Source organism: Entelurus aequoreus, linkage group LG02 (assembly GCF_033978785.1).
Source record: "Entelurus aequoreus isolate RoL-2023_Sb linkage group LG02, RoL_Eaeq_v1.1, whole genome shotgun sequence".
Lineage (NCBI taxonomy): Eukaryota > Metazoa > Chordata > Actinopteri > Syngnathiformes > Syngnathidae > Entelurus > Entelurus aequoreus.
In genome coordinates this window covers 74005229-74018906 of record NC_084732.1, presented here as the reverse complement: position 1 = coordinate 74018906, position 13678 = coordinate 74005229, and the positions used below count along the sequence as shown (strand labels likewise).

Sequence of the window (13678 nt, the reverse complement as noted above, 5' to 3'; positions counted from 1 at the left end):
TTCGCGGGCCCCTACGTACAACATGTGATCTGCGTATATTGTGCCCTGTATTTTATCAGGAAATGTGCAAGTTCAGCACTTTAAAAAAAAAAGAATATATTAAAAAATAGGGCTGTCAAAATTAACGGGTTAACCCGTAACAATAATCTCAAAAAAATATTGCAATAATTATGTACACACTTAGATTAATCGTGTAATTTATTTTGATCATACAAGCTCTTTTACCTTAATCGCTATATGGTCAATGCATACCTCAGTACAAAAATTAGTGAGGGGACTCCGACTGGTGTGCTCGCTGGCAAATTTCACTCCAAAATACAGCCTGAAGGAACTTTCGATAAAACTGTTACCAAGTTTTGTGCAAATAAACGACATGCATTCAAGTAAATGTCTTAAAAAATTTCCTAATTGACTTTCTGACGATACAATTGCATTTGTGTAAAAATATTGGGGTCTTTCCATCAGCTAATGTTGATGATGCAAGCAAGTGAGTTCAAACCCCGGCCGAGTCATACCAAAGACTATAAAAATGGGACCCATTACCTCCCTGCTTGGCACTCAGCATCAAGGGTTGGAATTGGGGGTTAAATCACCAAAAATTATTCCTGGGCGTGGCCACCCTGCTGCTCACTGCTCCCCTCACCTCCCAGGGGGTGATAAAGGGTGGTGGGTCAAATGCAGAGAATAATTTCGCCACATCTAGTGTGTGTGTGTGTGACAATCATGGGTACTTTAACTTTAACATTTAACTTTAAGTAATCACCTGCAATTAATCATGATTAATCCAAATTCCAAAATGTGATTAATCTGATTAAAAAAACAATCATTTGACAGCTCTAGTTAAAAAAAATATCAATATTGCGGTGACCTTCTCCAGTTCTGCAAAATCAACTTCCTCTCTACTTTCATACTTGATTAAAGGGGTCCTATCCTGTTCCTTGCAGTAAATATAATATTGTTTATTTTTGGATATAATTGGGCCCCTTTAAGATTTTTTGAGCATCATTCCTCACTTAACTGAAGGTTTTTACACATTTGAGCTGTATAAATGGTCCTTTATTGTAATCATCCAACAAAAAGGCACACCCAGCTCTTTAACAAAAAGTCTGAGCCTTAGTAAAAGTGTGTCTTCATTCATTCATAAATACCAGTGTGGCTATAATTGCATTCCAGTATACGCGTCTGGAAGAGGACATCAATAAGTGTCATTGTCCAGAGAAGGTTCAGTTCTTCCCAGGGTCTTCCTCCAACTTCTCTCGAAACCTCACTTTACAAAAAGACTATAGTGTTTAGTTCTGGTGTACACAGTCAGACGTGTCTTCATTTAACAATAAAAATACAACAACTTGCTCGCACTGAAAATGTACAGCATTTATTTTTAACGCGCGGTAAGAAAAATGGCCTCTAGAAAAATGCACAGAAAACATTTGTATGTAGGCACAACACAAAAGACTGGTGGCATATCAGTACAAAGAGGTCAAATATGGGACAGACTGAGCTTGCAAGTCCAACAATGTACTGTTCTGGTATGTGAAAAAAGAAAAACACAGTAGTTTTTACACAATATTAGAACAAAGAATCCTTCAATTCATCCATCCATGCATTTTCTTCCGCTTATCCAGGTCACAAAGGCAGCCGTCTTGGTTTCTTTCCGGTCTTCAACCGCCTCTGCCAGACTGACCGCAGAAACATAGACGTGTTTCCAGGCCAGCTACGAGACATAATCCCTCCAGCTTCCCAACCCAAAGGGTGCAACAACCTTTTTCAGCCTAAGAACCATCGCCTCAGATTTGGAGGTGCTCAGTCTCATCCCAGAAGTTTCCCAGAAACACCTTAGCAAAAACTGGTGCACATAGCAGAGATGAGATCCTAGGAACCCCGAACATGACACCCTTAAAGCCTTGGCTAAATTCTGTCCTTAAATAATGAACAGAACCGGAGACAAAGAGCAGCCTTAGCGGAAGATAACGTTTGCAATGAATAGGCTTGACTTACTGCTAAAAATGCAAATTAGGCTCGTGTCACGAATCCCGTAATCCCGGAGAACTCCCACAGGACCTTGTGAGAGACACGGTCAACTGCCTTTTCCAAGTCCACAAAGCACATTTGGACAAACTCACATGCACCATCCAGTATGTTTGCAAGGGTGTAGAGCTGGTCCAGTGTTCCCAGACCAGGACGGAAACAGCATTGCACCCACTCTGGAACAGACTTTCCAGGAGAGGCTGAAAAGTGGGATCCCTGTGTAGTTGAAACACACCGTCCAGTCACCCTTCTTGAAAAGGGGGATCATCATCTGCAAATCCAGAGGTTCCGTTCCCAACTTTCACGCAATATTGCAAAGTCATGTCAACCTAGACAGTCCCACAACGTCCATGCTTGAAAACAATAGTGTCTAATATAGTTAATCCTGATTACATAATTTATTGTTATTACTTTTATTTAATAAGGCATTATATAAAATCTAAGACAAAACCCAAAACCAGCGAAGTTGGCACGTTGTGTAAATCGTAAATAAAAACAGAATACAATGATTTGCAAATCATCTTCAACTTATATTCAACTGAATAGACTGCAAAGACAAGATACTTAACATTCAAACTGGAAAACTTTGTTATTTTTTGCAAATATTAGCTCATTTGGAATTTGACGCCTGCAACGTGTTTCAAAAAAGCTGGTGGGGCGAGGGTCACCACGTTGAGTTGAGTTGAGTTGAGTTTGAGTTTATTTCGAACATACAAGCATACAACATGATACATCACAATTTCCAGTTTCTCTTTTCAACATGTTCGAAAAGGAGTAGGAAGAAGCAGAGCTTATTTAATCCTACCCCTTTTCTTTACATAACAGTTGCAAAACTTTTTGTTCACTTCCTGTTCACAATTTTTTCACAATAAACTCCATAAGTAATCACAATAAAAATAAATAAATAAATAATAGTAAGAATTTAATAATAATAATTGGTGAAGTAAGTCATATTTCATATGATGAGATAAGTAAGATTACTTTAAGAATGAATGAATGGATGGATGAAATAAATTGAGAATGTTTGTCATGGTTCTTCTTCTTTGTACTTTGTAAACACTTTAAGTTTGAAGAGTTTCTTGAAGTGTATCATATTAGTACATTGTTTGATTGCTTTGCTTAATCCATTCCATAATTTAATTCCACATACTGATATACTGAAGGTCTTAAGTGTTGTACGTGCAAACACACGTTGTGAACTAATGCGTGAGCAAATTGTCCAACAGTTTAAAAACAACATTTCTCATCGAGCTATTGTAAGGAATTTGGGGATTTCACCATCTATGGTCCGTAATATCATCAAAAGGTTCAGAGAATCTGGAGAAATCACTACACGTAAGGGGCTAAGCCAGTGACTTTGGATCCCTCAGGCGGTACTGCATCAATAAGCAACATCAGTGTGTAAAGGATATCACCACGTGGGCTCAGGAACACTTCAGAAAACCACTGTCGGTAACTACAGTCAGTCGCTACAAGTTAAAAGTCTACTATGCAAAGCGAAAGCCATTTATCAACAACACCCAGAAACGCTGCCGGCTTTGCTGGGCCCGAGCTCATCTAAGATGGACTGATGCAAAGTGGAAAAGTGTTCTGGTCTGACGAGTCCACATTTCAATATGTTTTTGGAAACTGTGGATGTTGTGTCCTCCGGACCAAAGAGGAAAAGAACCATCCGGATTGTTCGAGGCGCAAAGTTTAAAAGCCAGCATCTGTGATGGTATGGGGGTGTATCAGTGCCCAAGACATGGGTAACTTACACAGAGACCCCGGATTGTTGAACAAGCTGTACATCAAGCAAGAATGGGAAAGAATTCCACCTGAAAAGCTTCAAAAATTGGTCTCCTCAGTTCCCAAACGTTTACTGAGTGTTGTTAAAAGGAAAGGCCATGTAACACAGTGGTAAAAATGCCCCTGTGCCAACTTTTTTGCAACGTGTTGCTGCCATTAAATTCTAAGGTAATGATTATTTGCAAAAAAAATTAAGTTTCTCAGTTCGAACATTAAATATCTTGTCTTTGCAGTCTATACAATTGAATATAAGTTGAAAATCATTTGCAAATCATTGTATTCTGTTTTTATTTATGAATTACACAATGTGCCAACTTCACTGGTTGGGTTTTGTATTTATTTATCTATTCGTTTCTGTCAGTTTTATATGTAACATACTCCATAGTCTTTTATTTTGGTAAATGTTCCCTGTAATTATTCTTGCCCTATTGTGCTTTTATAAAAATGTAAACATTTTATTTTCCACAAATTTCAAATTGTGTCGAAGGTAAATCTGCAATCTTTGCCTATTTGCTAACACGCTCGGACTCCAAAGCCTTTCTGCTGACTCCGCCTACGATCACTCAGAGTCTTTAGCTCCACTGAAAACAACAACTCTTCCCATCGCTGCCTTGTCCCACTTCAGATACACAATGTTTACATCTGAAAACCCACTTTTTGACTGCCATTTTCTAGAAAAAACAACCAATAGCACTGAGCTGCAGTCCCTGATCACAGCTGGACACCCAGCAAGTCGCCATACATTAACTTCCTAAAGTTGGGTGAGGAGAATAACAAAATACATTGTGGAATAAACGCTCGTTAAGTGTTCGTACCCGACTGTTATCAGGATTCATTAGTGGCATAACATTTTCACTTAACTTAAAAACACACCAACTTCATGATATGTACTACCACATTATTTACAACTAGTGTACAACGTTTAACCCTCCGAGCATTTAGGGGACTTTTTCGTCCTCATTTTTGCTCTATTTTTGGCCATAGTTTTGGTTGTTTTACGCCAAATGGAAGGATTCTGTCCTAAAATGTTTTTCTAATGTTCAATTTTGGTATTTTTTATTTACAATTATTTTGGAAATCAATGATAGACTGGGGTAATAGTTTAGCTCAGTTAAGTAGCACCAAGACAAAAAAGTCTTACGGGAGTTTAAGGGGTTATTTTATGATTTTTTTCTACATTTAAAACAGTTCCTTGTGGTCTACATAACATAATGTTAGTTCTGTGTTCCAAATTTTCCCACAGATTATGTTTTACAGACCATCTTCAAGCCGCTGTCTGATTGTCTCTTCAGGATACGCCGTTTTGTGGGCGGTTTTATTTAAGTGCCTCCACTTCGGCTACTTATTTTCCCCGTCAGCCATTGTTGTAGTTTTTAATACTTCCATATGGAGTCGACTGACAGATAAGTTAGAACTATACGCTACTTTGTCTTAGAAATGGCAACAGGGTACAATGTATGATAGCGAAAAAGAAGGAACTTATTGACTACAGCGTCGGACTACAATGGCAGACTCGCGCAAAGCTCTTTGGGTAAATCACTACCATATATGGCAATAACCACTGACGTCACACTTGGGGAAAACGTCACAAATTGGGCAAATTCCAAACAGCTCCCTTGAAGGAAGTATGAAGGAAGGCAATATTGTTTTATAAATATCTATGCCATACCTACATGGTTTGATTTCTAATTTTTGGGACTTCTACAGATCCTAAATACACACAAACAGGTACCAATAGGTAAGAAAATGTTATGACCAAAAATCCAAAAAGGGAGACCTGGAAAAGGGCACGGGGAGCTGAAGGTCACTTAAAGAAAAACTCAGCGTAGCATACAAAAAAAGGGAGTAACAAGGAGCTGGCATACTGTACGAATGTACTGTCGTCCAGAGAGGCTGCACCGGACATAATTTGTTGCTAATAGCGAACAAAGTACCCGTGCCAAGGGAGTGGCAAGACCGAGTATATAAAGGGCCGTGATTAGCGTAAACAGAGGGTGGAGACACTAATTACTAAACAAGGGCAGGTGCGGAGAACGGCGCTCAATAAACCAGAAAGTAAACATAAGAAGGAGCGCTGTAACATAAATAGCCCTGAAACATAGGAAAACTGTAACATACAAAAAAGACATGGCCTAGACAAGTTGCTTCTGCCCACTAGATCCCCTGGAAGAGGTAAAAACATATTGTTGGATTAATATTTGTTTCTACTTTTTCTGCTCAAATCACTTAATGAATAAAAACAGCAACCATGTCATGTTTTTAAAGATTATATTTCAAAACATGAACAATTTGCATATAATACGTTTTCTATACAGTGAATGGTAAAGGACTCGGGTACTGTGGTATATTTCAGACTAGGGCTGGGCGATATGGCCTTTTTTTAATATCGCGATATTTTAAGGCCATATCGTGATACACGATATATATCTCCATATTTTGCCTTAGCCTTGAATGAACACTTGATACATATAATCACAGCAGTATGATGATTCTATGTGTCTACATTAAAACATTCTTCTTCATACTGCATTAATATATGTTACTTTAAAACTTTCATGCAGAGAAGGAAATCACAATTAAAAATATCACTATTTTTTTCATACGGTGTTGATCTGGAAATGTTTGCCTCGGCATTTTGATGGTTTGGGCATGTGGCACCGAACGGAGATTTTGACATGCGGAGTAAGCACTCTTCATTCTCTAGCACAGTGGTTCTTAACCTGGGTTCGATCGAACCCTTTGGGTTCGGTGAGTCGGTCTCAGGGGTTCGGTGGAGCCTCCGCCGCGGAGGTCAAGACACACCGGACTCATATTGTAAATAAAAACTTCTCCCTATCGGCGTATTATAGATACCCCCAAACAATGTTCCCTCTATTTTTCCATCTGATTTGCAAGTGTGTAATTTGTTGTGACTTCATGCACTGTGTTGGTTTTGTTCTTTGAACAAGGTGATGTTCATGCACGGGTCATTTTGTGCACCAGTAAAAAAAACATATAACTTTGTCTTGAATTTGAAAAATGTTTTTATTTATTTATCACTAAAGAAGTGTTCTCTGAATGCGCATATGAAACTGGTGGGGTTCGGTACCTCCAACGAGGTTAAGAACCACTGCTCTAGCAGGTGACTTTTCAAATGATGCTACATATTAGCAGTAATGCTACTTTTTATAGCAACGCTTTTGCCCCACACTTGACAAATTACGGTTGTCTGTTCGACATATTCCCACTTGAAGCCAAACCACAGCCAGACGATGGACCCCTGCTGTTTTTGGGGGGAACTAATTATTCCTTCATTTGTTACCAGATTCGCACCTTCTCTCTCTCATATTACCACTCGCACGGCTGCGCTAGCATCACAGCTATCGTTAGCCATGCTGCTACCTCTTTGCTGCGCGAGGGCGTATACGTATGTGACGTATGACGTGACAGTATGTGACGTGTGTAAGAAGGTGCGTCTGCTGTCTGTGAGAAGGAGACACAGGAAAGAGCGAGGAGAGCCTGCAGTGTAATGCCAGCAGCTAAAAGCAACTGCGTAAGAACGTATACTCGAATATCACGATATAGTCATTTTCTATATCGCACAGAGACAAACCCGCGACATATCGCGTATATCGATATATCGCCCAGCCCTATTTCAGACCTGAATATACATACAATTAGTACTAAAACTAATGTTGATGCATTGTTTTATTTTTCGGGGTTTAGGTTAGGGTAACTAATTTTATGCAAATGTTTCAGAATAAAAAAACTGATATGATTGGATCAGATGGGTAATAATAATATTTTTTTTTAAAAACCTCTGCTATTTTTCTTTAGGACTGAAGTTGATTGAGACATTTGAGCAAAGAAACCTAAAATATGAATCCAAAATGTTTTTATACACTACTTTTTCATCCTGGCACTATACACAACTGCTGTTTAATTATATACAGTACAGGCCAAAAGGTGACTACCTCTTGAAGCTCATCCAGAGAATGCCAAGAGTGTGCAAAGCAGTAATCAGAGCAAAGGGTGGCTATTTTGAAGAAACTAGAGTACTAAACATGTTTTCAGTTATTTCACCTTGTTTTGTTAAGTACATAACTCCACGTGTGTTCATTCAGGGACAATCTACAATGTAAATAGTCAAGAAAATAAAGAAAACTAATTGAATGAGAAAGTGTGTCCAAACTGTACTGTATATACCCCAGAGGTTTAAAACATATATGTAAATCTGAAATGTTGCAAATGTAGGATAGAAACACAGTAAGTAAACAAACTAGTAAGTATTAGCTGCATACATGCGTTGTGTTGCTTCCTACTCCTTTTCGAACATGCTGAATTGTGTAAACAAAGTGAAAAAATGTAAACGTGTGACATACTTCCCATATTACACCATTACTAACATTTGAAATAAAATACACCATAAACATTGTGATTGTATCTTATTTAATCTGAACAAAAAAAGCGGACAGTACAGTGGAAATTTTGTTTTGCTGATGGTGCTGCAAAGAGGAATGGGTGAAACTGCCCAAAGGTGTGACAAAATTGTATTCAAAAAGACTTGCTGCCATATGTGCATCAACAAAGTATTGAAAGGGTCTGACTACTTATGTACGTGTGATTTCTTTTTTTTCCTTTTTTTCTGATACATTTGCAAAAAATCCTAAAAAAAAACACTTTCACATTGTCATGATGGGGTATTGTGTGTAGAATTTTAAGGACAAAAATGAATGTATTCCATTTTGGAAGAACATATAACCAATTGTGGAAAAAGTGAAGCACTGAATACTTTCTGGATGCACTGTGTATCCCCCTTGAACAAAAAAAAAAAGAGTCATCTGCAGTGGACATTTGTGTTTTGCAATGTTTTTCAAAACTTAAGACAAAATTAGAACAAAAACAAGTATTCACTGCAGAGTATCATGGTTTTTAAGAGAGTGTACATTGCATAATAGTAAAATGTATTTTTTTGCCAAAACAAGAAAATCTGAGGCTCACCAGTGAACTAAATACTACTTGGCAACTTTATTTATTTGTATAGCGCTTTTCATACACAAGGCAGACTCAAAGTGCTTCACAGACAACAAAGTGAAATGAAAGAAAATAAAAGCAAAATTAAAATGCAGACAATAAAAATAAAAACAGTGCAGACGTTAAAAGTTAAAAGATTAAAAGATTTAGCTGAAAGCTAAGGTGAACATAAAAGTCTTCAGTCTAGTTTTAAAAGTAGTGAGAGTTGGGGAGAGTCTGACATCTTCAGGAAGTTTATTCCAGCTATGTGTTGCATAGTAACTGAATGATGATCTCCCTTGATTTGAGTTTACTCTGGGAACCGCTAACAGATTGGTCTCAGAAGATCTTAGTGATCTAGAGGGCGTATATAGTGGGAGCATATCAGTGATATACTTGGGCCCTAGACCATGTAGTGATTTATATGTGAGCAGGAGGATTTTGAAATCTATTCTCTGATGTACAGGGAGCCAATGTAAGGATTTAAGAATTGGTGTAATGTGCTCACATTTTTTGGTCTTTGTTAGAACTCTAGCAGCAGCGTTCTGAACAAGCTGTAGCTGCCTGACAGTTTTTTTGGGAAGACCTGCAAGGAGACCATTACAATAGTCTAGCCTACTGGTAATAAAGGCATGTACAAGTTTTTCTAAGTCTTGAGCTGACATGAGCCCTCTAAGTCTTTTTACATTTTTGAGGTGATAGTAGGCCGATTTTGTTACTGATTTGATGTGACTGTCGAAATGTAAATCAGAATCTAAAATAACCCCAAGATTTCTGGCTTTATTTGAGGTTTTCAGGGACAGTGATTGAAGGTGTTGGATGACTTTAAACCTTTCTTTTTTAGCACCAAAAACAATTATCTCAGTTTTATCTTCATTTAGTTGTAGGAAATTTTGGCACATCCAGTGTTTGACTTGCTCAATGCACTGGCACAGAAGATCTATGGGGCGATAGTCATTTGGTGATAGCGCTACATAGATTTGGGTGTCATCGGCATATATATATATATATACTACAATAAATGTTAGTCAACCAAAAATAAGCACTTTTTCTTTGGCCCACAAACCACCATCACTACTCAGACAAATGAAACAACCTTTCCCTATGAGAGTCATTTGAATAATTTGGTATAAAACGGTTTGCTAGTATTCTCTGAACCCTGACAGTTATGTAAACAAACACAGGTTAAAAAATAATTGACCATGTCAGAGAGGCTGAGGGTCTGATAAAACAACAAGTTTAAAGCCGATTACAAATGACAACAGCAATTTAAAATAAAAAAGTGCTCTCCAAACTCTGTGGATGTGATTTTTCTATCATATTGGCAGCCTACCTTGGACTGAGGTGGCACTCACTAGCAAAACAAGCAGAACATGGTGTGGGTCCATGGTGGTCCAGGGTACAAATGCTATGTTGTGGACCTCCAGTGGTGGATATGTGGGTGTGGGTTTGTTTAGTGACTCCTCCTCCCAGTGCTGCATCACCAACAACGGCCCCAGAAGATTAATCAACTGACACAAAATAATTATCCCCATTTGTATTATTTAATGTTTTTCCCAGTTTTGCAGACGTATTTTGACAAAAATGCACTATCATTCCAAACAATTTGTACGATATACGCAATAGTGGAGTAGTATAGCTCCCTGGGGACCCGGAGTGAAATGCAGCTGCAACCTGGATGCAAGGTCAACATCCCTAACGGAGAACAGATGTGCGGTTTTGCTTTACATTTTTCTGCAGATGCATTCATTTAGCCATGCAGGACATAGCTATAAAAAGGATGAAGTGCCATCAAGGTGGCCTTGCATTATACGTCACAAACATGGGTTCCCTTCAAAACCCTCACGGTGTCCCTGCTAAACATGCCTTTTTTGGTTCCGTCCCACTAATGTGATTTTAGCCTTCCCACAGGATAGTCTCGCGTGCCTTGCCAGAAATGTAGAGAAAGAGCCTGTCTAGAACTTGGCTGACTATTCCAGGTGGCTCAAGACCAACAGTTCATGAGTCCATGTTTAACCAGTGGTTTTTCGATCTTTTGTAAGAAAAAAAAAAACAGTGACCATTGCAGCCTTGAAAAACATTAGCGATGTCAGTATGACGCAGTAAAATTGAATGAGAACACCTGGTGGAGTAAATAAAAACTGAGCATTACAGTGGTACACACTGTGTTGTTGGGAAACTATCAAAAACATGACTAGATGTTTGGACTATCGCTTAAGATGTAACGTTAAGGTTTTACTACTTACGTATACAATACTACACGGTCTAGCTCCATCCTATCTTGCCGATTGTATTGTACCATATGTCCCGGCAAGAAATCTGCATTCAAAGAACTCCGGCTTATTAGTGATTCCCACAGCCCAAAAAAAGTCTGCAGGCTATAGAGCGTTTTCTATTCGGGCTCCAGTACTCTGGAATGCCCTCCCGGTAACAGTTAGAGATGCTACCTCAGTAGAAGCATTTAAAGGCCTACTGAAATGAATTTTTTTTATTTAAACGGGGATAGCAGATCTATTCTATGTGTCATACTTGATCATTTCGCGATATTGCCATATTTTTGCTGAAAGGATTTAGTAGAGAACAACGACGATAAAGATCGCAACTTTTGGTATCTGACAAAAAAAAGCCTTGCCCCTACCAGAAGTAGCGTGACGTAGTCAGTTGAACGTTTCCGCAAAGTTCCCTATTGTTTACAGTGATGGCGGCCAGAAGTGAGAGCGATTCGGACCGAGAAAGCAACAATTTCCCCATTAATTTGAGCCAGTATGAAAGATTTGTGGATGCGATTCAGATAGGGAAGATGCTGTGAGAGGCGGGTGGGACCTGATATTCAGCTGGGAATGACTACAACAGTAAATAAACACAAGACATATATATACTCTATTAGCCACAACACAACCAGGCTTATATTTAATATGCCACAAATTAATCCCGCATAACAAACACCTAGGTGCACTAGGTGCACTAAGTGTTTGTTATGCTAGCTCCTAGCGCCTAGCTACCATCCATATAACCCGCCAATACAATTCAAACACCTGCACAACACACACAATCACTCAGCCCAAAGGACCGTTCACCTAACCCAAGGTTCATAAAGCTTATATATTTACCCAAAGTTACGTACGTGACACGCACGTACGGGCAAGCGATCAAATGTTTGGAAGCGCAGCTGCGTACTCACGGTACCTGATATTCAGCTGGGAATGACTAAAACAGTAAATAAACACAAGACATATATATACTCTATTAGCCACAACACAACCAGGCTTATATTTAATATGCCACAAATTAATCCTGCATAACAAACACCTAGGTGTTTGTTATGCTAGCTCCTAGCTCCTAGCTACCGTCCATATAACCCGCCAATACAATTCAAACACCTGCACAACACACACAATCACTCAGCCCAAAGGACCGTTCACCTAACCCAAAGTTCATAAAGCTTTTCTATTCACCCAAAGTTAGGTATGTGACACGCACGTACGGGCAAGCGATCAAATGTTTGGAAGCGCAGCTGCGTACTCACGGTAGCACGTCTGCGTCTGTGTATCCAAATCAAAGTAATCCTGGTAAGAGTCTGTGTTGTCCCAGTTCTCTACAGGCGTCTGTGTATCGAAGTCAAAGTCCTCCTGGTAAGAGTCTCTGTTGTCCGAGTTCTTCGATCTTGACTGCATCTTTCGGGAATGTAAACAATGAAACACCGGCTGTGTTGTGTTGCTGACTTCCCTCGCAAAATACGCCGCTTCGCACCGACAACTTTCTTCTTTGCTTGCTCAGCTTGTTTCTCCATAATGCAATTAACAAATTGCAACAGATTCACCAACACAGATGTCCAGAATACTGTGGAATTATGAAATGAAAACAGAGCTATTTTGTATTGGCTTCAATGGGCTACCGATACTCCTGTTTCACTGGCTACGTCACACGCATATGTCATCATCCAAAGGAGTTTTCAACCGGAAGTTTAGCGGGAAATTTAAAATTGCACTTTATAAGTTATCCCGGCCATATTGGCATGTGTTGCAATGTTAAGATTTCATCATTGATATATAAACTATCAGACTGCGTGGTCGGTAGTAGTGGGTTTCAGTAGGCCTTTAAGTCCCATCTTAAAACTCATTTGTATACTTTAGCCTTTAAATAGACCCCCTTTTTATTTTATTTTATTTTATTTTATTTTTTTTATTTTTTCATTTTTTTATTTTTTATTTTTATTTTTTTAATAATGTCCTGCCCAGCTTCTCGGGCAAATCATATAGCAGATGTAGATGTCCATATCGGCTGTTCAGATTTACTTTACAAAAGAAAAGTGTAGGATACTTCTCTTGTTGTCTTACTTGTATTTTGACTTTATTAAATGTATTTATATTATCATTTGGTGCAGCCGGGCCGGAGCAGGAGGGGATAGAAAGAGAGAAAAAGGAAGACAGAGGGGGGAATTGTGGGGACAAGAGGGGGATTAGACAGAGAGACAAAAACAACAACAGCAAACACAACAACAACAACAACAACAGAGCAACATCAGCAAATACGACATGTACAAATATGATGGTAAAAGTAATAGCAAATAAGCAGTTAGCGAAAATAAAAAATAAAAAATACAGAAATGACAATGAGCATTATTACACTAAAAATGGAGCAATATGAATACCAATAGAAATAGTGCTATTGATAATAAACAATACCAATACTTTACCTTTATTATCAACAATACAATTGTTCAAATGCAACAATACATATACGTAATGATAACTTGAGATACGAAAGAATGCAGAAAAATGGAGGGGAAGAAAGAGAAGCAACCTACATTAACCTTGTAGATTGTTATAGTAACAATAGGTTAAGCTTTGCCAGTGTGCCATGTGTTATACCC

General features: G+C 38.6%; 1 protein-coding gene across 1 annotated transcript in view; it reads right to left on the bottom strand.

Annotated features, from left to right (window-relative positions):
- Nucleotides 1-10210, bottom strand: part of LOC133639048 (neuronal acetylcholine receptor subunit alpha-7-like) — a 46226-nt gene extending 36016 nt beyond the window's left edge. Inside the window, exon 1 of the mRNA XM_062032131.1 lies at nt 10139-10210. Within this exon, the coding sequence (XP_061888115.1) occupies nt 10139-10193 (55 nt within the window). The 5' untranslated portion in view covers nt 10194-10210. The remainder of the gene's footprint in view (nt 1-10138) is intronic.
- Between the last annotated feature and the right edge of the window lie 3468 nt (nt 10211-13678).